At 42.2% G+C, this 23327-nt stretch overlaps 1 protein-coding gene across 5 annotated transcripts; it reads left to right on the top strand.

Annotated features, from left to right (window-relative positions):
• Positions 1–2682: 2682 nt before the first annotated feature.
• On the top strand, positions 2683–22821 carry LOC121723729 (leucine-rich repeat-containing G-protein coupled receptor 5-like). Of its 5 annotated transcripts, none has more exons than XM_042109715.1 (18): positions 2683–2982; positions 10462–10533; positions 11352–11423; positions 12877–12948; positions 14263–14478; positions 14619–14690; positions 17096–17164; positions 17262–17333; positions 17583–17654; positions 17746–17814; positions 18397–18468; positions 18635–18700; positions 18861–18932; positions 19322–19393; positions 19636–19761; positions 20164–20288; positions 20541–20624; positions 20874–22821. In XM_042109715.1, exons 1-18 carry the CDS (start codon positions 2747–2749, stop codon positions 21905–21907), a joined length of 2673 nt encoding a protein of 890 aa, XP_041965649.1. In that variant the 5' UTR covers positions 2683–2746; the 3' UTR covers positions 21908–22821. The 5 variants fall into 5 exon arrangements, with proteins under 5 accessions (XP_041965649.1, XP_041965648.1, XP_041965647.1 ...); XM_042109714.1 differs by having other exon boundaries at positions 11313–11423; positions 20544–20624; XM_042109713.1 differs by having other exon boundaries at positions 11313–11423.
• The last annotated feature ends 506 nt before the right edge of the window (positions 22822–23327 follow it).

The following is a 23327-nucleotide window of genomic DNA, read 5'->3' as shown; positions in this document are numbered from 1 at the left end:
ATGAATACTAGATACCAAATATTAATATCAAAATAGCGGGGTGACTGTGATTTCACCTCATTGTCTTTCAGAGTAACCTCAGGCCATGATATTGTATGAAACTAAATGAAACTCCTGGCATACTATCAAGGGGATAGGTCATTTTAAAAGGAGTCACTGGACTCTCTCTCTCTCTTTCTCTCTTCTATCTGAGTGCTGTTTGTTTCTGTTTCTCTTTTGTCTTTCATATGTGAATGGACTACTGGCACTAAACATACAGGCCTGGTGTTTGTTGTAACATTGCATAAAATCTTAATATGACCATATCCAGTGGTAAGGTTTCTGCTGTTTCTCAAAATGCCACTAGATGTCCAGTCTCCTCAGTCAGGCAACATGATTCTCTTTGGTTTCAATGGAGCAATTTTCTTTAAATTATTAATTATAATTGTAAGATGCAGTTTAGTTTAGTTTACTTCGCCACTTTACTGAATTGATTGTGTAATGGGTTATAATCAAGGACTGCAACTTTTAAGTGAAAAGATTTAAGAATAAAATGTTGTTGTCTTTTTATGATAGGTTCTTACTCTTTTCCCTAATTTTAGATAATTATATTTTGCATGTGCTTCTGTGCAAGTGTGGTTGAAATTCTCCAAAATGATTTCAAATATCTTGCTGTCTCTGGAAGATAACTTGAAAAGGTCCAATGTGTATTATGTGGCATCCACTAGATGGCAGCAAGCATAGTCTTCTCCATTTGTCCCACCATCATATCATATTGAGTCATTTATATCATGTAGGCTACAAAGCCCATTTCCAAAAAAATAAGGACACTGTGTAAAATGTAAATAAAAACAAATGTAAATAAAAACTTGAAAAGTTGTGTAATGCTAAAGAAAGCAATGGACATGAGCCAGTGTCTTTCAACACAGTTTGACGCTCCATCCACAAATCGTCACCTTTCTAAAATAATGGCATAAGTATTTTTTCAGGTTTTTCAGAAAAGTTAACCAAAATTGAAATAGTGATGATTTAAGCAAAAAATGAGAAATTCTTCCACCTTATATGTGCCATAGCTCAATTTAAAAATGGACCAACAAATGAACCAAAATTTGAAATTGTTTTTGGAAATCAAAACTCCTGGACTCCGTATCCTCCAGGACAAAGGGGGGGGGGGCATCCACAGTTAAAGACCCAGGATCTTTGATGGTATGAGGATGCAATGGTGCCTACTGTATGGCATGGGCAGCTTGCTCATCTGGAAAGGCACAGTTAATGCTAAATTATATATACAGGTTTTGAGCAACATGTGCAGCCATCCAGACCTCTTTTTCAAGGAAGGCCTTGAATATTTCAAGAAACCAATGCCAAACTGGCAAACTCTATAGTGCACATATTACAATAGTATGGCTCTGTAGTAAAGTAAGTGCTAAAATGGCCTGCCTGCGGACCTGTCACATTTGGTGTTTAATGGGTTGGAAAACACAGCTAAGAAGACCCCAGACTGTTGAGCAGCTGAAATCCTGTCAGGCAAGAATTGGACAAAATTTAATTCTAAAAATGCCAACTGGTCTCCTCAGTTCCCAAATGTTTAGACACTGTTGTTAAAGAAAAAGGTGATGGAACAGAGTGGTAAACGTAGTAAAAAATGTCCCAACTTTTTTTGAAATTGTTGCTGGCATCAAATTAGACAACAACAACAATTAAATGTATCTGTTTCAACAACTGATATGTTATATTTGCACTATCCCCAGTTAAATATATAGTTTATATGTTTTGCAAAGAATAGCATACTGTTGTTATTTAAATTTTACACAGCATCCCAACTTTTCAGGAAATGGGGTTTGAAGCCTACATTTGCCAAATGTGCGCAAATAGGCCTATGTCATATTCGCTGACACCTGTGAGTATCTCTTTGCCCCTCCTTTATCTCCTATAATTTAATTTCGTGACTCAATTCAAATGATTGAATTGATTTTCTTCGATGACATAAGTAAAAAAGACAATTATGATTAACTTTTTAACTTATGCCATCGAAAACAACAACTTATTTTCTAACATTCACATGTACTGTATGCCTTTACGCTGTCTCTGACCTTGAAAGCTTAAGTGCTATCCAAGGTCCTGAAAACAATATGTGTCATATTCTGTAGACAAGAGGATGGAACCTTGTGTTTTTGTATACCAAACAAGTCAGGATCAGGTTATCTTATTGACCACAACATCTGTGAGCTTTTTAATTGCCCCACTCCGCCCAGTAAGTTCTTTTGGGATGCAGCGTGTCCCCAAAACGTTCGAAATTCAATTTCAGGTTAATTACCGTTGTTAGCCTTAAGATGGCAGTAATGTACTACGCATTCCGCGTTTTGGCCTCGCTGTGTATAAAGTTAACATTTTCAATCATGCCATCCTTACACTTCAATGTGATATTTTAATAATTAGGAGTTAAACATTACCAGTAGGGCCTAGGTCTAATGCATATTTAACAATAAACGCAGCTAAAGAATCATACAGCGTTTGCGAATTGATTGCCCATTTTTTAGCATGCGGTTTGCATACGTGCCTTAACGCATGAGAACTCAATGCCTGTGCATACCACTGGGTCATTAGTCCTTCTCTCCCTCCGCATCCTCCTCTTCATATTTCTGGGGTGGTCTTGAATGACAGTGTGTGACGTCAGAAGGTGCACAACTTGGGGACATACGAATACCTTCAGCCAAGTGGACAACACGCGTTTACTAGCACTAATAGTGGTCTGCACTTGCCCGTGATGAAGAACCAACACTTTACCTGTTCGGAGAACATGGGAACTGTAGTCGTCTGCGTCATTTTGCTCTCGTTTATACTGGAAGTCGCTGAATGTAGTGGAAATGGAATTAAAATGCGAGATAATGCCTGTCCTTTTCGTTGTAATTGTGAAAGCGACGACATACTCCAACGAGTTGATTGCGCCTACCTCGGGCTCACAGTTCTACCCGCCAACCTGAGCGTGTTTACCTCATTCCTGTAAGTATTCTGTATGATCACATTGACAGAGAGCATATAGCATACTGTAGCTATGTCAGTACTGTATTGTAGGCTACTGAATGAAAGGAAATCCCAAAACTTCAACCAGCATTTATTTCAAAAGGCTATGAATATTGTTGCATAATGTGGTTGTGGTTTATTGAAATATCATGTAAAAATAAAAAAAATAAAAGAGAGGTGTTGGTGATGTAGCCTAAACAAACTATGAAGCAGCTGTAGACTACAACTGCCATTTCAACCTCTTGATATCGTTTATGTTCATATAATTCACCAGGACCTGAATGATAGCATAAGCTGACAATGAACGAACACTACAGCACACATATTGCCTATGATCGAACTGTTTTGTTTACCTTGTGCCCAGCGGTGTAGCTTACTCGGACTACCTGTTTCTCTTTGCGCCAGGAAATGAGAAAAGTCCGTAAACATTTTTTGCTGGTGTAATTTCCTATTGAGACAGGATTCCCGATATTTGACATGGTTTCAAGGACAGGGACTCGGGCTGGTGATGGACAACATAGGCTACAGTACAGTATACAGAGATAGAGTCTGTGTGTGTTTGCCAGCAAATTCATGTGTGTCAGTGACAGAAGGAAAGAGCTAGGAGGCTCAACATCTGAGGGGCTTTCTGCAAACACAAGCTTATTCAGCCATGAAGAACTGCTTAGTCTACTTTTGATAGTCTGTCTAAAGTTGATGATACATGAGGCAACCTTTTGAGCAATGTCTCTAAGCAATGTTCCTGATTTTGTGATTCTGAGTTTTGTTTTTTGACATTCCCATTGTTGATACTGGCCAACAATCTATTTATTGACCATTTGAATCACTAGTAGGCAAAATGTCATGATCATCAAATAGAACCTGAAAAAAAAACACATGGAACCGGTTCTGTGGTTGGCCAGCCACATTGCTCAAAAAGTTGCACAACTTTTATGTATTATCACCTTAACTTCAAGCCCATTTGTAGCCTATTAATCATATAACATTCGTTTTTTTTAATGATGTTCGGACTGCTGAGACCTCCTGACATCAAACAACACTAAGCCAAGGCGATTAGAAAGGGACTGACTTCTGTGGCTATCAGCAGAGCATCAGGCACTTGAGACATGAATGTTTTGATTGCAGGTTTTCACTTGCAGCCGCACACCTGGCTGCCCAAAGAAAGTGGCATCACCCGAGAAAGGCAGGATTGTTTGTGTTTACAGTTTCCTTTTTGTCCACTCTCATAAACACTGCAGTCCAGCGAGCGTGCGCAAACCTGCCTTATCTGCTGGAACATCCAAACAAGAGATTTCCTATCTCATTTCTTTGTGAGCACCGGTAGTAATCACCCCACCATAGTAGTTAGATAGAAGGCATGAGAAGGTGTGCAAGTCACGAAGCCAGCTGATAAATCAAGGATTTTGCCAAGAAAGGAAAGATGAAGACTTATGAACTTTTTTCGAAATCTCCAGCAAACAGGTGACACGTCTTTGCCTATCAGGTTTCCGCAGCACTCTGTTCGGGATGTTTAGTTAATGGAGAGAGGCACTACGCAAGCACGAGTGAATTCATTTATTTAATGGACTGTAAGTCCCTGCAGGTGGTCACACAGATCTAGTGAGTCGATGAACACTAAAGAAACAGTGCACGCTTCCCCTCCACTGTTTCCCCCTTTGGCGAGATTAATAGAGGCATGGTTTAAACAGTCCTCAAGAGCCGCTCGCTGGGCTTAGCTGACAGCTTTGACAAAGCGCCAGCTCGAGGAGCAAAGGGTTTTTTTTTTTGTTTTTTTTTCCCTCAGAAAACTTCTTCTGAGCTTTCCTCCTGGTACTTAATTGGTGAGAACAAAGGGAAATCACTTTTTATTCATTCATTATTCCATTCAATCATGTAACTTCCCTTTATTATTTCGTGGAGAAAGTAGATCAGATTTGACGGTTAACCCTTACAAGCCCGACCATTCTAATTTCGTTAATATTTTAACGATGACCAATCATCTAATATCTCAGCTGTCCAATGACTGATTTTATTTCTGAAATCTTCCCCGTAATGCTGACAACATAAGCTTCAATTTGATATGATTGGTTAAGGGGTTTATGGCGCGAAATGTTTTGGATACTTGAAGATGAGTCGTGAAAAAAACTTTTCCCTTCAGTCGTACATTTTAACATGGACTGCCAGATGCCACCTGCACTTCGTTGGAGTTTACCTCGACTGGAAACCACACAGCTGGATAAACTGAGGTAATATATATTTTACATCGTTTTTAGTTATGGTTAATCTTAATTTGTAGTCATAAAATCATGTTATTTGACAGTAATATGCTTTCTCATCAGCGTCAACATTATGGCATAGCGGGGGCTAAGTGCATCTTCATGTAACTTTAGCTAGCTGCATTACTCTGAACTGCTTGCAGTATTCTCGTTTGCTTTTGATATCAATTATTTTCATTTGACAATTTCATTTAAAAACCTGTTAGTATATAACCTGTAAGTTAGTTTGTTTTCTAGTACCAATTTGCTTGTTAAGTAAGCATTATATTGGCAAGTCAGTATAGCATGCCAAAGCTGAATAAATCAATGGGCGCCGCGTTTCTAAGTTGCGTTCTCTTACATGAAATAAGTTGAGCGATATTTTTACTCCTCTCAATATGTAGTTGTAGAAAACAAGATGTGAAATCACGGATTCTGTCAGAAATGTAGTGCTAATTAACGTATTGCCTCTCCTCGGGTTGTTACCTCAGGCAGTTTGTAGTGAACTGTTTTACCTTGCTAACTTCTAAATGACAAACATCAGACGTGCTTGTCTCAACATTTTCTAAGATGGCATGACTTGATATTCTACTCTTCTCAATATGTAGTTTTATAGAAAACACATATCACATATTATGTCAGAAATGTCATTATTGCATTTAAGCAGTTAGTTACTAGGTGAAATGTAATCTGTCTTTATCTTAATGCCAGCCAGGCAATCAGATTTAGGGTAGCTAAACCCATGTGTAATAAAATTACTTTTCATACTTCTAAATATTTTTGAGTTACTCAAAATGCTTCAATAGTTTAGGCTACCTCTTCTTGTGTATGTATGTGCACACACGCACACATCTGTAGTTTTGTGATTTTATTTTTGTAATTAATAAATGTATTACATTTGTATGATTTTACTGTTGTTTCAGATGGAGGATGACAAGACCTACACAGACCTCCTTGCAGGCCTGAAGAGGTAGCTGACTGCTGATGAGCTTGCGCTCACAATGTTGAAGACCATGTGAGGATGGAGGAAGAAGGTATAGATTTAGGTGGCGTGCGTAGGGTGGTGTAGACTGCCACTAAAACACTGTGAAATAGACTTGTTATGTTGCTTTTTATGTTGTTGTCCCAAGCATATGTGGTTTTACCAACCGGAACGGGTGGAAGGTTGTGCTTAGTAGGCCGTCGTATGCAAACACACAGTGCAGGGGCATGGGACGAAGAGACCCCAGAAGAGTTTCACAGTTTTCTGGGATTGATCATTGACATGGGACTTCACTTCCCTCCCTAATATCCATTGCTACTGGGGAACCAAGTCTCTGAAGGGATCAGGGAGCGTTGACCAAATGAGAAATACATATTGTGTACACTTTTTCTCCATTGACATTGCTGTTTCAGTAGTTTATTATTTCAAGTTTGGCAATGCAGAATCTGGTGTTGAACCTAGGTTTGGTAGCTACAGCCAGAAAGACTTTGGCGAAAATCTATCACAACAGCTGGCAGGCATTTCCGTCAAAATTTCAGCCTCGCCTTCAGCTGCTCCAACTACTACTCTGTCATCTTTTCATCAAGTACATATTCCTGTACAGCAGGAGCCAAAGAAAAAGTGTTGGCTTTGTTATAAAAACAATACATAATAACACTAAAGTAGCTTGTATGGCCTGGAGTTTAGCGGTAGGTGACTGCTTTTTTGGTAAACAAAATTGCTGTCAGATTTGGCATTCTACAGAAGGGGATGCGTTTCGTTATGAGTCATAAGTCTTCTGTGTTTAACCTTCAGGTTCCCCACCCCACCTTTCCCTATCCTCCTCTGTGTGTGTGTGTGTGTGTGAGAGTTTGTGTGTATATGTGTGTATGTGTTTATTCTCAACAGGCTTGTTCTATGTAATCCACTTTCAAATTTTCAATCAATGTTTAGACACATTGATTTTTGAGTGAAGTTGATTGTATTCCTAGCTTTTCATAAATAATACATTTTATAGATGTATATCATTTTCATATTACACTAATTTATATAAGGAAGTTGTATCTATTCAGAATTGATCTTCAATAAATATACAGTATACTTATCCTGTATTACTGGTAAGGTACATGTTTTTCTTTTATATATCATTATTGTTGACTGTAGCATTTGCTTATATACAAATAAATGGTTTATTCTTATGGACCAAATAAATCTAAACCATTGTGTCTGACTTCATTATTAGTTTTTATGCATACTTTTATGTTTTTGGTGAGAAAGAGAATGTGAATTCTGTCAACATTCTAAATCCCGTTTCCTGCATTTTTTTACACTTATCACTTAATTTATCATAACTTTTGAAAGGTTAGTGATATTCCAATTCAGTCTTTTTTGTTAAATAGCCCACAACTTGCTGAACATGTCATACACTCTATATTTGTCTCTATCTCGTATAGAAATATGATGAAAATTCATTTTTATGCGAATGAAATTCAATTTTAACGAATTTCGGTATACATTTGGAGAGGATTTTCAAAGACTGTTCATTACTATATCAACATTACCATATGTATTTTACATCATTTGATAGAACTGACCCTTCTGATTACAATGGTATGTATATCCCATTGATGGTATGTATTATACTTAAGAAATAAGGTTTTTTGTGTAAGGAGGTCATCCAGCACCAAAAATGGAATGTTCGGCACGGGCACGAAAGGGTTAAAGCAGACACTAAGTCTTTCAACATTATAGCCCTATTAATGGAAAAAATACCTTTACCAAGGTAGTCTATAAAATCTTTAATGAAGTAACTGTAAAGTGTCACCACATGCCAAGCTGCACTGACTTCATGTCTGTAGTTGATGTTTTGATTTTCATGCATAAACAAATGTAGGTGTGATATTTATTGGTAAGGAGGGAAAGCACAGATCTCCATCTTGTTAAGTTAATCAGAGGAAAAGGGACCTTTCTGGGTCTCAAGGCCTTCTTTGTGCTCCTTTTCCTGGTTGTGCCCACGTCCTTTACTCTCCCATGTTTGGATAGCAGGCTTGAGGAAAGGGCGCCAAACATACAGTACATGATCATGAAAGGATGCCTTTTAACTCTTTCCTGTCCGGGGGCCGCTGAGTGAAATCCTTGGGATTTCCTAAGGAAATACTGCAGATTCCTGAGATTCGTGCCAAGCAAATGGTTAAACGGACGGGCTGAGCACAGGGGGGTCTTTGTGAGGGGTTTCAGGGGGGAAGACATGAATTGGAGAGGGAGAGGGAGAGGGGAGCGGCACCCAGGACCCCTCGCCCCTTTCCCACTTGTCCCTTCTCTCCCCGGCCCTCAGCGCATGTGGAGTGGAATGCTGTAGGTGTCACAGCAGGTTTGTCATGACAGCCATATTTAGTCACTGCATCACAAGGACTCACGTGTGCAGTTTCATAGGATTGTTCAATGCCAGTAATGTTGTCATGCACAGTAATGTTGACATGTACAGTAATGTTGACATGTTGATTTTGAGAATTTAAAGCTAGGATGCACAATGAAATTGCTTTTGCAAATCGTGTGAAGAGGGTTTTTGCATATCAGTAGGCTATCTCTTCAGTAGCCCATTTGGTGAATATATGACCTGAATTGTATACACCCCCTACGCCTGGTTGCAACATGGTAGACTCTGGCCTGCTCTGTGGAGCTTAGACTTGACAGGTGGGCTCAGATGCAGGTGCTTTATCTTAACTGAATTCGATACCAGTAAGGAGTGTCCCTGCTGGACCAGTGCGTCCACGGTATGCTGTTCAGGCCTCGGCAGCTTCATGTTTCAAACGAGGGACCACCTGTCGCTTTATCTTCGCCCTGATCGCTGGACCAGTCGGAGAACATGGCCATTCAAATTCAAATAGTGCCGCTTTCAAGCATCGTGTTGCCTCGCCTCAATAAGACCCACCTCCCCTCTCAGCTCATTAGGTGCATTTAGAGGGAGCCTTTGTGTGGCTAACTGCAAAGATCAAATGACACAGCAAGTTTACCATCCATACATCAAAAGTTTAAGTGATACAACAAGTTTTAGTGGTTTTAACCTTGAACAGTTCCACTGATATTGGGAGTTCGAACTGATATATTACATGAACATAGGCCTGACTGGCACAGTTTAGAGGGCATGGGGGTTTCTGTGGGTAACTTAAAGGGTTAACAGACACAGTGTCGATGAGTGAGGGGCAGCAGGTTGCATGCCTCACATCACAACACCTTGCTAATCTCCTCCGCGGCTATGTAATGTTAAGGACGATGCAGGCAGAAGGAGATGCTTTGATCAGCTCTTCACATGCCGCCGATGCGCTATCAGGACCAAGCGGTATCACCACCGCTAAATCCCCCCTCTCGCCTCACAACTGTGCCACGACTTCGCGAACATGGCCGCAGCCAGTACACACTCTTCAGCACCAAATTCTTCAGGCAATGAAGAACCCTCAATCACTCACACACACACACACACACACACACACCACACAGAGCTCACAATTATTTGCATCACAGTTGGTCACATCATCATTATTTTCCCCTCCTCAGCTGAGTAAGGATCACATCTCCAGACAGACCTTCTCATGCAAATAACGGAAATACTATTGAAGGAAACAACCCAAGTTGTGCCCAAACTGTGTAACTGGAAATGATTGGTTCATTATTTCCATAGTACACTGGGTAATGCTTACAGTCACTATTTCCATTCTCATCATGTGAAGACAACACCAGAGCTAAACAGCTACTTATACAGTTTCTAAATTCAGGATGGGTGAAGATTGTTATGTGGTTATGTGGTATTCAGTGCATTGAGTAGAGCAAAGCGCTGGTAATGCAACTATAAAGGAGTCTGTGCAGCATAAAGGCCAATAATGTTGTTTGTGATTCTAAAGTTTGAAGATGTTATGAATCAATGATAATATGATGTGGTGCAGAAATGTATTTTCTGGTCAACATACTCTTACATGCACTTGCATGCGCGTAAACACATACGCAAGCAAGCACGCACACACAGTGCACCAGAACACCAGAAAACATTGCTCCAGCAGGATTGAATTTCAATGAGACGGCCGTTCGCCCTGGCCGGAGCTGAGTTGTTTTGCTCTCTCTCTCTCTCTCTCTCTCTCTCCCCACGTCCACCCCAACATCCATCCCCCATACCAGGAAGTCAGACTTTACAATGTTCGGAATGAACAGCTGGATAGCACAGTTGTGGCTTGTCATATTAACAACACACTCTCTCTGTTCGCCCCACAGGGATCTCAGCATGAACAACCTCAGCACGCTGCCCGCTAGTGCCCTCTCCAACCTGCACTTCCTGCAAGAGCTGTGAGTAGTGTTACCCTCCATGTGCCTGCAGGCCCAATGCATGGGCCCTGAGCCAGGATCCACTGCATCCAAGCCAGTGTTTGGGTGTAATGGTGTTTTCATTTTTTGTTGGGAGGTTGCGTGTTAGCAGCACCACTGCATTTGTCACCCGCAACCACGAGGAGTTCATGGAAGTAATAGAAGTACTGCCATGCGAATGCCGTGCTGCATTACCAATGTAATGTAATCCGTTGCAGCCCTCTCCACCAAGTGCTTGTGGCAAATGTCAGCAAAATTGCAGTCATTTAAGCCCGTTAATTGCACGGCGAGATCCACATTTCATCATTGAACACATGCCAGTGCCATTCAACAACATGTGCCAAGATACACTGCTCTTTGCGCTGTCAATTGACACCCAGTCAACCAAGTGTCAAATGACATGCGTGACCATTCTTGGGCCAGCCTCTTTGGGAGGAATGCCTCTACATTTTCTTGTCTGTCAACACCCTGGAGCACACTTCCGATGGATCAATTACTGTCCAAGTGGCCTCTGCATTTTGAGTTTGAAGGGGGTCACAAAACATACCTCTGAATAATCACTCACTGCAACAAAATGGGGGCAAAAAGTAATTTGTCGCTTTGTCATTTCTGCTCATAAACTTGTCGGTTTAAGATTCAAAATGACATAATAGAGATGAGAGTAGAGTGTCATTCAACATAGTGTTTGCTTTGCAGATCATATTCTTCATGCATGCTATTTAAAGATGGTAACCAAAACGTTCATTACCTCCGATCCTAAGGTCACTCTACAGTGATGCCTTGTCTGTGTCATCCCTCAGGCGACTCGCTGGAAATGGCCTCACACACATCCCCAGAGGGGCCTTTTCTGGTCTCTTCAGTCTCAAAGTGCTGTAAGTATGAGTTTACAACATCACCACCTGCCCTGTGCAAGTACTGTGTATGTGAGAAAGCATCACCCATCTGCTGACAAATACTTTCTAGTGGTGATGGATCCGTAACAGCTCATAGGCATATATTTACATAAATGTCTAAGCCTGTCAAGGAGGCACAACTCAGATTTGGCTTGCCAGAATCATAATCATTGTAGTCCATAAAAATTCCATTTGTGTATACCATGGGGAGACAGAGGAAGAGCAAAGGAAAAAGTGAGCCTCCCCCAAATGGCCTGGCAGCCCAGTGTGAGCAAGCGGTTTGACAAGCGAAAGCCAGCGAGCATGGAGCATAATGAGAGTGACACTTGGGCTTGGAGAATTCCACTGAAGTGTCTCCATACGTTACGCCGGGGCAGCTTGAGTGATTGGGCTCGTGCTGAAATGGCATGAACTAACCGCAGCGACACTAGTGAGGGCCTCCACACACACACACACACACACACACACACACACACACACACACACACTCTTGGGGGGAGGTAACAAAGGCCATGTTCTTGGTCCCCAGCCTCTGGATACCTGCGCTAACAATCCCTTTGCCTCCCCAGCACTGGCCTATAACAGAGTATTTCTACTAAATGAATGTGACATGCAGTGTTTTGTTAAGGGGATACGACTGATGCTAGACTTGTTGCTAGACTGACTTGTTTACTACTATGCCACAACATGTCATGTCAAGATTTATGACAAAGCGTATTTCATTAAAGGCATTAAAGGGGCATTACAGGCACAAGAGAGAATGTCTAAAAATAAGTATACAGAGGATCCATGCAATAGCTGGAAATTGTGTTTTGAAGAATTTTGTATATTTTGTATAATTAATTTCCTTATAAGTGTTGTACTATAAACATATTATTTCAGCTTACCACACAAACATCACCACACAAACAATTTTAAGATATTTAGAGGTTAAGTTTAACTCAAGCTCACTGCTCAAATGATGGCTTGTGTTCAGGTTCCAGATGCCCCTACAAGTTTGTTCTTGCAGTGAATATATTTCTTAAAATGTGATCATTATGTGATTATTTATAGCATCATGCAGTCAATGAATTATTTACCGTAATTACTTCCACTGATATAAACATTATTTTCCAGCATGCAACAGGCCTAATTGGGACCTCCCATGTTGCTGTTAGATAAATAAACAAACTAGCCAACATATACATGAAATCATTAGGGTGATATTTACAGAAAATACATGTTTGCCACAATTAACCTCACATTATATAATTGTATCATGAAGAATTATATATAGCCAATATCAGTCTGAATATATAACATTTACTATTGATTATCAGAAATTGTTGGAAACTCGGTTAATGGTTAATGTGTCAGGTGAGTGTCTCAATGTGAAATGTCCACCGGAACGCAAAGTGTGTGCTCCTTATTGCTGTCCTTTGTTTCCGTAAAGAATGTTGCAGAATAATCGACTGACTCAGATCCCAAGTGAAGCTCTCCAGAGTCTCAGAAACCTGCAGTCGCTGTAAGTATAAGACATGGTTGAACGGGTAAGAGTATTCATGTTTACATGTCTTCAATATTTTTTAATCTTCTCAATACAAAACAGAATGGATCAGAATATGTCCTCAAATGTAATGTAATGTAATGTAAAGTAATGCAATGACGTTGTTTCAGTTCTTTTATAATAGTGAGAGAACATGGTCCTTAATCCCACGCAGTCTGTGCCCTATGTTGAAAAAGAACATGACAAAGGACATTTTGAGCCATGTTAGGGAGTAAGCCCCAAAGGCCGTAGATGACAGGCATAAGCATATTCCACCCATGGTTGGAAGCTTGTCTAAAATTTCAGGTTTGTTTCAACTTTGTTTATTCTATTACAATTTGAACGCTTTAGCTCTCCAGAGGCCCAGAGCCACATGTCCATGGGATTGAAAAAATGACATACTCCAAAGCAGAGACAGCACGCCACAAACTAAATATTTCATGCGCTTTATAAACGTGGGATGACACCACACATTGTCTCCTCTTCACAACACCACACGCATGGACACACACACATGCATACACACAAGCTCGAACACACACACGCGCCCCATCATTCGCCTCAACCATCCATCAAGCATCCCCGGTTCCCAAATGACACGCAGCCCTGACCATCCCCTGACCTTGTTTACCCCTGATTTCACGTAATCAACAGGGCCAATCAGCCGCGTGTTTGATGTTGTGTGCAGAGCGGGGCCGGACCACATGCACGGTCCAAGATAAACAGCGATCACCGCTGTTTATGAGCACTCATCATTCGGAGGCCTGCCCGTCAGACGCAGGCCGGCGACGGCTGCGGCGGCTGCTGCCAGCACCGCTTGTCAGACAGGCTTTGTCCCTACAGCAAATGTCAACACCAGAGAGGAAGGAAATTACTACCATGCTGCAGAGGAATGCGCAGACCTCCCTGCTTGAGGATACGTCCTCTGTCAGACAAGAGAGGAAAAAAAGAAGGTGGAAGACTGGAGCAAGCAGGGGTGAAAAAGATGGAAAACCCCCCCCACCCCCAAGTCCAGTTTCAAAAGCCATCAGATATGTCTGGCTAAAAGTTCTGATGCAGGAGTTGTTCAGTGGTTATTCCAGGATTCTTGAGAGCTGATTAAAGTTACCTTAGTTTACATACTTGTCAGTGCTAGTGTGGTTAATAGGGCAGTGAAGTTTCAGGCATCAATTCAAAATTGACCCTATTATTAAATAATATCAGCCCTTACAGTCTCTTGAGAACTAATTTGAGAACTTAAGAGCCTCTCAGTAAAGCTGATATGGCAGCTGTGTGTCTCTCCCTTTGTGCCAGACGTCTGGATGCCAACCACATCAGTGTGGTGCCACCTGGCTGCTTTGAGGGGCTGACTGCCCTGCGCCACCTGTGGCTGGATGATAACATGCTGACCCACGTGCCCGTCCAAGCCCTGGCCAGCCTCACGTCCCTGCAGGCGGTGACCTTTGCCCTCAATCGAATCAGTCACATACCAGACTACGCCTTTGCCAACCTCTCCAGCTTGGTGGTCCTGTGAGTACAGAAGGCTTTAGAGAAACTGATGTTGGAACAGTAGCTGCAACTATGAGCTTGTCACTCCAATTCATATTTAATGTGAGATGTACGTAGTAGATGTAAAATGTCAATTACTGTTATCTTTTTTCTCCTCCCAGCCATCTCCATAATAACCAAATCAGCTCACTGGGTGAGAAGTGCTTTGATGGACTGCAGAGTCTTGAAACATTGTAAGTTTAATATTTATAAACTAACTAAGTACAATAGCTGATTACAGTCATATTTTACAAGTTAAGTTGTCACAAAGCTTTATTTTTCATTTAATTGAACGGCACAAAACATGAAGTCAACACAGTAAGAGTAGAATTTGCTTTTTTATGTCTTTGTCCCATTCCCTTTATATTGATTTCAGGAATTTGCAGTAGCTTTGGCTTTGAATTAAAAATAAATAAATCAACAAGCAACCTACCCCCATAAATTTAATATAGACTCTCAGTAATGAGTTTTAGTTAGCTGATAAAACTCCTCAGAAGTATAACACAGTATGAAGTGATGATGATAGGTAAAACAAAACATATCACCAGCAGCATACACAGGTTGGTTAAACAGGTCATAACTCAGCCTACTCTCAACAAGCTGTCCAGTGCATGTGAAGTGCATTCCAAAACACTTTCTGTCTGAAGCATTTTGGATTTACCATTCCATTCCAAGCTATTTGCAAACACATTCTGTTTGAAGCCTTTTGGGTTTTCTTTTTAACTGTATGTCCCTTAAGGTGGATAGACTAATGTTTAAATTTGTGGCATTTGCTCACACTGACTTCTATCTTAACTTCCCCATTAAGAGGAATGGTACACTACTTGGCATCTTATAATTCATTTTACTGTGAAGCAGTAACCTACTATTTTATTCACCATTTGACTAGAGGGAGTGTTTTTAATTGCCAAATGCAGCACTTGTGGAATGGCCTACCAGCCCATTTAGTCAATATAATACAATACAATACAAATATTTTGACATCTTTCATAGTCTCCATCAATAAGTGGTCCAGCAAACAGTCGAGAGTGCTTTTGTTTTTTCATGACTGATCTTCAAGCTACTGAAACTGAGTGACTCACTGAGTGAAATAGCAAACTCTCCCCCACCAGCATCTCGGTGTGTGGTCAACACCTTAAAACAATTAGATCTGCACATGTTTGCCTCGTGTTCACAAGCCACACAACATCTAAACAGCCCTCAGACCTCAGTTATTCTGAAGCGATTTCTCCGAAGAGTCGTCGTGTCAAACGAAACGTCTTTACCTTTATTCCATTTCTTTACGTCTTTTCCCCCCGGCTGTACTCATACTTACCGGCTGTGTCTGGGTCGCAGTGATGCCACCTCTGTGGTATTTTTACAGCGTGTGGGAACTCATTCCGTCTGTGTAGATGCCGGGAAGTTTGAAACGGGTCGAGCTAAACAAGCAGCCCAGCTGAACCCCAGCGCAGAGCCACCTGCGCCCCGGCAGCCGTCCAGCAACCATGACTTTTAGAGCGTGTAAGGAGCCCCGGAGAGAGGACTGCGTTTATGGGAATGATTAACTCTTCTGCGCGGCAGTAAGAGGCAAACACGACATATTAATAGCGTTCACTCATCCACATTCAGGATGTGCTATTCAATCATTTAAACATGGGAAGAAATGCTGGTATTCCTGTTTAATGATAGCCAATGCTGACCCTATTGACGTCCTGTTTACCACCAGATGTCTGTCAGTGGTGCACACATAGGCCTACTTGTATGATCATCAGTCCATCAGGTCCTAGACATGTACTTTATCAATCATAAATACACAGGCCTGTCTATGGAGAAAACAAATGTGAACCAGTTTGTGATTGTGGATATTAACTATTCATATACAAAATACAAATAGCCTACTTTAAATAATAATTTGCCTACATTTTTACCACAATGAAATCCCATTGTCTCACTCAACTCAAATGTCACATAAGCTTCTGAAACTGGCCTATTAATGAGGTAATACATTATGTTGGTGTAGTCAAGATGCTGCTGTAGTGTTTGCTGTGCACATTCTTCATTGCAGAGGCACAGTTTTCTGGGAAAGTAGGCGTGTGAAGGAAATGTCACTGTTTCACCCTCAATTTGACCTTCCGTTGCATGGTACGGACCTTACAGCAGCAGGCTTGACATGGAAACGGCTAAGGACATGAATTCTGGCAGTCCCCATACCTAATCACTGACAGGCAATCTCACGGTACCCAGTGTTTACTAACAGGAAGCCTAGTCGTGAGACAGTGTGTAGAGAACAGGCTTCAGTGAAGGAGCTGGATGCAAATGGTTGTTTAGTCTTCTCTCCCTTTTGTTTTGGAGTGCTTGGACAAAAGGTATCATAGTTCTCACTTACGTGCATCTGCTTCAAAAGACTCAAGTGAGAAGTCCAGTCAAAAGTTGCGCTGGCTTACTTCACTAAAGCCTGATTTTGTCCTATTGTTTTATTTAATAGTAGTATAGTACATTTTTAATTTGCCTGGAGCACTGACATTGCTTGTCAATGGGAATGTTTTTATCCGTACACCAAAGTAGAAAGTACATTGCTGTATGATCTTTTAAGTTTCTGTTTTTTTTTGTCATGTCACAGGGATCTCAACTATAATGGTCTGAGTGAGTTCCCCATTGCTATCAGAGCACTCACTAATCTCAAAGAACTGTGAGTTTTTTTTTTGAGAGCCAAAGCTACAATTGCCATTGGCCAATACACTGTTGAGAACCCCAAGCTTACATTTGTCAACCAATTTCTCATGCAGGGCTTTCCACAGCAACAGCATTCAGGCCATCCCTGAACATGCCTTCACAGGGAATCCTTCTCTGCTTGCGATGTAAGTAATAACTGAGCCATTAATGAATCCTGAACAAGACAGTCTGGCCCTGAACTGATCGGGTCAAGGCCAGCTCTGTTCAGAGCCAGCCGCTGTCAGAAATCCAAGGACAATCTAATTAGTTTACACACACGTTTCAGTTTCTTTTAGTACCCTCTGTACCTTCAAATATGTCTGAAAACTTTATTCATTCATTATTCATAGGCATTGGAATATATGATTAATGGATTTTATTGCATCTTTTAACAGATTCTTCTACAACAACCCCATCAAATTCGTCGGCAAGTCAGCCTTCCAGAATCTTCCTGAGCTAAGAACCCTGTAAGTGTGTCTCATCGGATGAGCTTCTGTTTATCTTGCTTGTCTTTCCTCAAACAGTGATTGTATGTTTATGCCGTTCCTGTGTCATTAGGTCTCTCAATGGAGCCACAGAGCTTTCCGAGTTCCCAAATCTTACAGGCACACATAATCTGGAGAGTCTGTAAGTCCTGTCCACTTTCTGAGCAGTGTCTCATCTTAAATACGGTCATTTGTACTGTGTAAACATTAGACCGTAAAATTACAGTGAGCTGCATTTAAGGCCATGTACAGCACAGGATGGAACAAAGTTCTCCAGCGTAGCATCCCGTACAGACAGGGTGGTATAAAGTGCAGAATTGACAAATTGGTTCTAATGACAGGAGGAATTCAGTAAATGTCACATATATTTACAGAAGAATGTTTGAAGTGGGAGTAATAATCACTTCACAACAATGTCACATTGCATTTCCTTTTCATCTTGTGCCTCTACACCGTGTCTTCTGTCTGCAAATATGTCCAGCTTGGTCCAAAAAATTCAGATTAACTCTGTGTTTTTTAACAGCTAACTAGCTGTTTTTATTGAAGAATGGTGTAGTCTTTTAGGAAGTGATTTATGTCTGTAGCTGTGAGAGTAATGAAATGTTACTCATCAGTGCAGTTGAAAGTATGTTCAGGTTATCTTAGTCTTTTTTTTTTAAACCACACCCATCTGATCCTAATAATTATGCTTCTTTTTGTGTCCTGCTGCGACATCTCTCTCTAGGGCTGTCACTGGTGCCAGCATCACATCGCTGCCTAGTTCCTTCTGTGAGATGTTAGCCAACCTCCAGGTGCTGTAAGTCCCTTCTTTGGTGCTGAATGACACTGATGCAGTTAAGGAACTATGGGCTGTCAGTTGTGAGCTGATTAAATGCTGATCAAACAAATCTCACTGCTAACCTGTAGGTTTAGTCTTATGTTACCTGATGGCATGGGGTGGATCTGCTTTTTTTCTCTCCCAGGGATCTGTCGTACAATCAGATCCGTCACCTCCCCAGCTTTAGCGGGTGTGGAAGGATGCAGAAAATGTGAGTACAGAAACACCCAGTAGACCTGTCTGAAACGGAAATCCCTTGATTTATTTTCTTGTGCATGCCTTCAGTTGGGCAGTTGAGACTGCTGATACGGTTGTTGAACTGTAGTGTCAAAGAGTAGTGTTTCTTTAACTTCGCCCTCTGTTTTTCTCAGTGATATGAACCACAATGAAATCCAGGAAGTGCTAGCGGACACATTCCAGGACCTATCGATGCTCAGATCTTTGTGAGTAACTTGAGCAGTGGTCCCCCTTTGTGAAATATCATGAACTTAAGGCCAACGCGCCTCAATTCCCTAACCTCCACAGTGGCAAGTTTTAATAAGCCTGCTGCTCTTTGGCTGTAAAGGGAACAGGCAGGAAAGGTTGAGCAGTACAGCAACACTGCAATAAGTCTTTTTAATTGGCAGCATATTTCTACATCTACTGGAATTCAGTCCCAATTAATATGACTTATGGCTGCTTTAATAGGAATTTACTACCAATTATGAAAACGAATTGCAACTGCATTACTTTGCCTGCTGCCTGTTTCCCGGTTTGTGTCTCAGACGGACTCAAAACGTCTTTTTCTGTCTGACTTGTTTTCTCTCTCTTTCTTTCTCTCTCTGTTGCCCAGGGACCTGGCATGGAATAGATTGCGCTCGGTGGACCCACTGGCTTTCTCCTATCTGCCATCATTAATCAAACTGTGAGGGTCGTGTTTACTCTCCCTTTGTTCTCTGTGGGGCCCCCGTAGAGCCTCACACACCTCTCCGTGCCAATATTAATATGCTCTTTGCGTGTGTGAGTGTGTATGTGTGTGTGTATGTGAGAAAGAAAGTATGAGAAAGAGTGAGAAATCCGAGTGGCACAGCTCTGTTCGGCGTTAACAACAGCAACAAATAGCTTCTTCTCTCTCTCTCTCTCTGTCCTCCTCCTCCTCCTTCTTAGAGACATGACCTCCAACGAGCTCACCTCCCTGCCTGAGCTGGGGCTGCCTGCACTCACACACTTGAGGCTGGCTGGCAACGAGGCCCTGCGGCAGCTGCTCTCTCCCCACAAGTTCCCCAGTCTCAGGTACTGCACATTGCCCATGAGCCCCTGGAAGGCTGAGGGAGCCACAGCTGCAAGTCAGCACATCTTACTGTCTTCATTCGAATTAGGATAATGGGTTGTGGTTGAGGCAAAATGGAAACACAACATATTAATTATTCGTACCAATCAAAACTCCAGCGCTTTCGGTGCCAGTTGGTTTGTGGACCTTGGAAGCGTTTTAAATGTCACAATGTCCAAGGCGTCCATGAAATTTCTCCCTCCTGCCAACAATTATACAATAAATACAAATACGTCATGGTCATAGTTTCACATAAACGTAACGTGGCCATAGGAATGCTGAATGACAACATAATAATGAGCATAAGGTTGTTTACAGTCGTGTCTTAGTGCTAGAAGAGTGAGTTTGTGTGGGGCTTTTTTCAGGGTCCTGGAGGTGCCGTATGCTTTCCAGTGCTGCGCTTTCCTCTCATGTGAAAAGCGAGACTTTGGTGACATGAAAGAGATGAGTGGCTACAGACGAAAGGATACTGGTATCATGTCCAACCAAGGTGCGCTTTGAGACCCTTGTAGTATATAATAACTGAATAATAAAAAGACATGAAAATGCCTACGGCAGTAAATTGCTGTTACCATAAATTGAAGCATGTTTTTACAAACCAACATTTTTCCCACAAGACAGAGCCTCCCTGCTGCATCATGTGAAATGTATTCCGTTGACCTTGTGTTTGTGAGTTTGTTCACCAAATAAATAGATTAACGAATGTTTCTGCTACTTTGTTTTCTTACCCTCGTTTTGTCAGAAGAGCAAGAGTTTGGGGAGTTTTTCCTGGAACTGGAGGAAAATCACAAACCAGTACACTCCATCCAGTGTTCTCCAGCCCCAGGTATGCGGAAAAATAACATCAAATTAAATGAACATCTAATTTTATAGAGAATAATTTATACATGTAATAGCTATCTATCAATTAATCAATCAATCTATCTATCTATCTACTGTTTCTATCTATCTATCTATCTATCTATCTATCAAATTAGATATTTTGGACATATCACAAGGGTCAATTTATACTTATAGTGTAGAAATTAATCTTTACAAGAAGGTATTCACTGGTTTGGTGGTTGTGCCCTCCCAGGTCCCTTTCAGCCCTGTGACCACCTGTTTGGGAGCTGGCTCATCCGTAGTAGTGTGTGGGCCATCGTTCTCCTGTCCGTGGTTTGTAATGCTATGTTGCTGTTGACCATCTTCCTGTCCGCCGCCATCAAGTCGTCCGCCAAGCAGCTGGTGGGCCTCCTGGCCTTGGCCAACCTCTTGACGGGGCTGTGCAGCGGTGCTCTGGCCATGGCCGACGCACTGACCTTCGCCGAGTATGGAGCGCTCTGGGAGAGCGGCGTCGGCTGCAAGCTCGTGGCATTCCTGTCCGTGCTCTCGACGGAGGCGTCCGTCTTCCTCCTGACAGCGGTCACCGTGGAGCAGGGCTTCCTGCTCTGTCGCCTGAAAGCCGTGGACGCTGGCCGGGCGCCGCGAAAGACGAGGCTCGTGGCGGTCCTTTGTGTCCTCCTGGCCGCCACTGTGGCCTCGCTACCCCTTGTCCGCGTGGGTGAGTACGGCGCCAACTCCCTCTGCTTGCCCATGCCCACAGGGGAGTCATCTGGCGCGGGCTTCAGCGTCACCGTGGTGCTGCTCAACTCCCTGTGCTACTTTGTCATGACGGTGACTCACGTCCGGCTCTACTGCCTCCACCAGGGGAAGGGCCCGTCAGAGGCCGACTGCCTGGACTGCTGCTGGGTCAAGCACACGGCGCGCCTCCTCTTCGCCAACTGCCTGCTCTTCTTCCCCGTGGCCTTCCTGTCCTTCGCCGGCCTGCTCAACTTCGCCTTCGTGAGCGCCGAGGTGGTCAAGTCCATCGCGCTGGTGGTGGTGCCGCTGCCTGCGTGCATGAACCCCCTGCTCTATATGCTCCTCAACCCCCACTTCAGAGAGGACCTGAGCGGCATGTGCTCTCCGAAGGGGAGCCGCCTCGTCGGAGTCGACTTGGACACGGCGGAGAAGTCATGCAACTCCACGCAGTCGCTGGTCACAGAGACATCCGAGGTGCCAGCGAGCGCCTGGCCGTCCCAGCAGAGCTTGGCGTGCACGGCCGAGCGGTGTCCCCTATCCCACTGCTAAAGGAAGAAGTTTTTTTATAAAAAAAAAAACCCACATACAACGAAACTGATAAGCATTTAAGCATTCGCCCTCAGCCTCAGATGGTGGCTCTTGAGGAGAAACACTCGCTCTCTCTCAGCTCCCTGAAGCTGTGGTCTTCAGTCCACCAGGTGACCTGAGGATGTGTGGGCTTCTGGGAGTTGAGGCCACGAGGAGTCCATCAGCTAGGCTAAGTTCCCAGTGGTGGGAACAGGAACACACACAAACATACAAACATACACACACACACACACAAAGGAGAGGCTGAAGCCAGGTGGAAAGGACCTGAGGCGTGTAGAAAAGATGGGAGCGTCCACTGCCAAGTGTCTGATGAGGTATTTACCTCAGTGATGTGTTCCTTCTGTAAGAACTCTATCTTGACTGTAAGAGACCATACGTGAGTTCCACCTGGCCATAGGAGGAAGTGTATACCTGTTAGGTGCTGTAAGTTCAGTACATGAAGACAATCTGTCAATCTTTTGGACGTAAACATGAGCTGCAGATGGTAGGATGGTGTTCTGTAATAGTAAGTGCCTAGTATTAAAGTGCTTAGAGTTTGGGATTTACTGTACATTTCATGGCACATAGTGATTACAGTGTCACATAAAATACCCATTTTTTTAATGTTTAATGTAAATGTTTTCTTGCTCACAAATAATTTTATATTGTAAATATATTTTTTGCAACCTCAGCTTTTATGTTCTATGTTCATTTGAACAGCAGATGCCTCAATATGTAGCACCATGACAAACAGTTCTCATAGACATCTTTGCCAGTTTGTAGTAGTTTGCAGCGCTATGAAGCAACAATCAATACTAGTTCATTATAACATGATAAGCTGATGAAATCATTTTTACATGAGGGTCAGAAATATCTTGGAATAACTATGGTGCATTTGGAAGAGCACATATCTTGGGAAGGGTTTCCTCTGCTGAAAACAATTGTCAAATTTCTGTACAATTGATGAATATTTCTACTTTATGCTATGCAATAATAATAATTAAAAACAACTACCTAAAGACCTTTAAATGTATGCAAATTGATAGAGGGGTTAATTCTCCATAACCTTTGTCATGTGCGTAGAGTTCTAAAGTTAAAACTGCAATCAACTGCAACTGCCACAACAGATCAACAGGCAGCTGTGAAAAGGTCTCAATATAAAGGAGTGTTTTAGATTAGTGATAAATACATGTAAGTAGCACTACTACATTCAGTGGTGACTTTAGTTAAACATCGCTTAAGGGTGGTCAGTGACTAATAATAGGAGTTTACTTAAGGTATTTTAAGGTTACTGATGGCTCTGCAAGTGCATATGGAGTTAAAACTACTACTACTACCTTATGATGAACTACCCACAAATTGCATAGTTATCCTGGAACAAATGTCGAGCATCATGTCAGTA

The sequence above is a fragment of the Alosa sapidissima genome, chromosome 11 (genome assembly GCF_018492685.1).
Source record: "Alosa sapidissima isolate fAloSap1 chromosome 11, fAloSap1.pri, whole genome shotgun sequence".
Taxonomy (NCBI): Eukaryota; Metazoa; Chordata; class Actinopteri; order Clupeiformes; family Clupeidae; genus Alosa; species Alosa sapidissima.
This window is presented reverse-complemented; position numbering and strand designations above follow the sequence as displayed.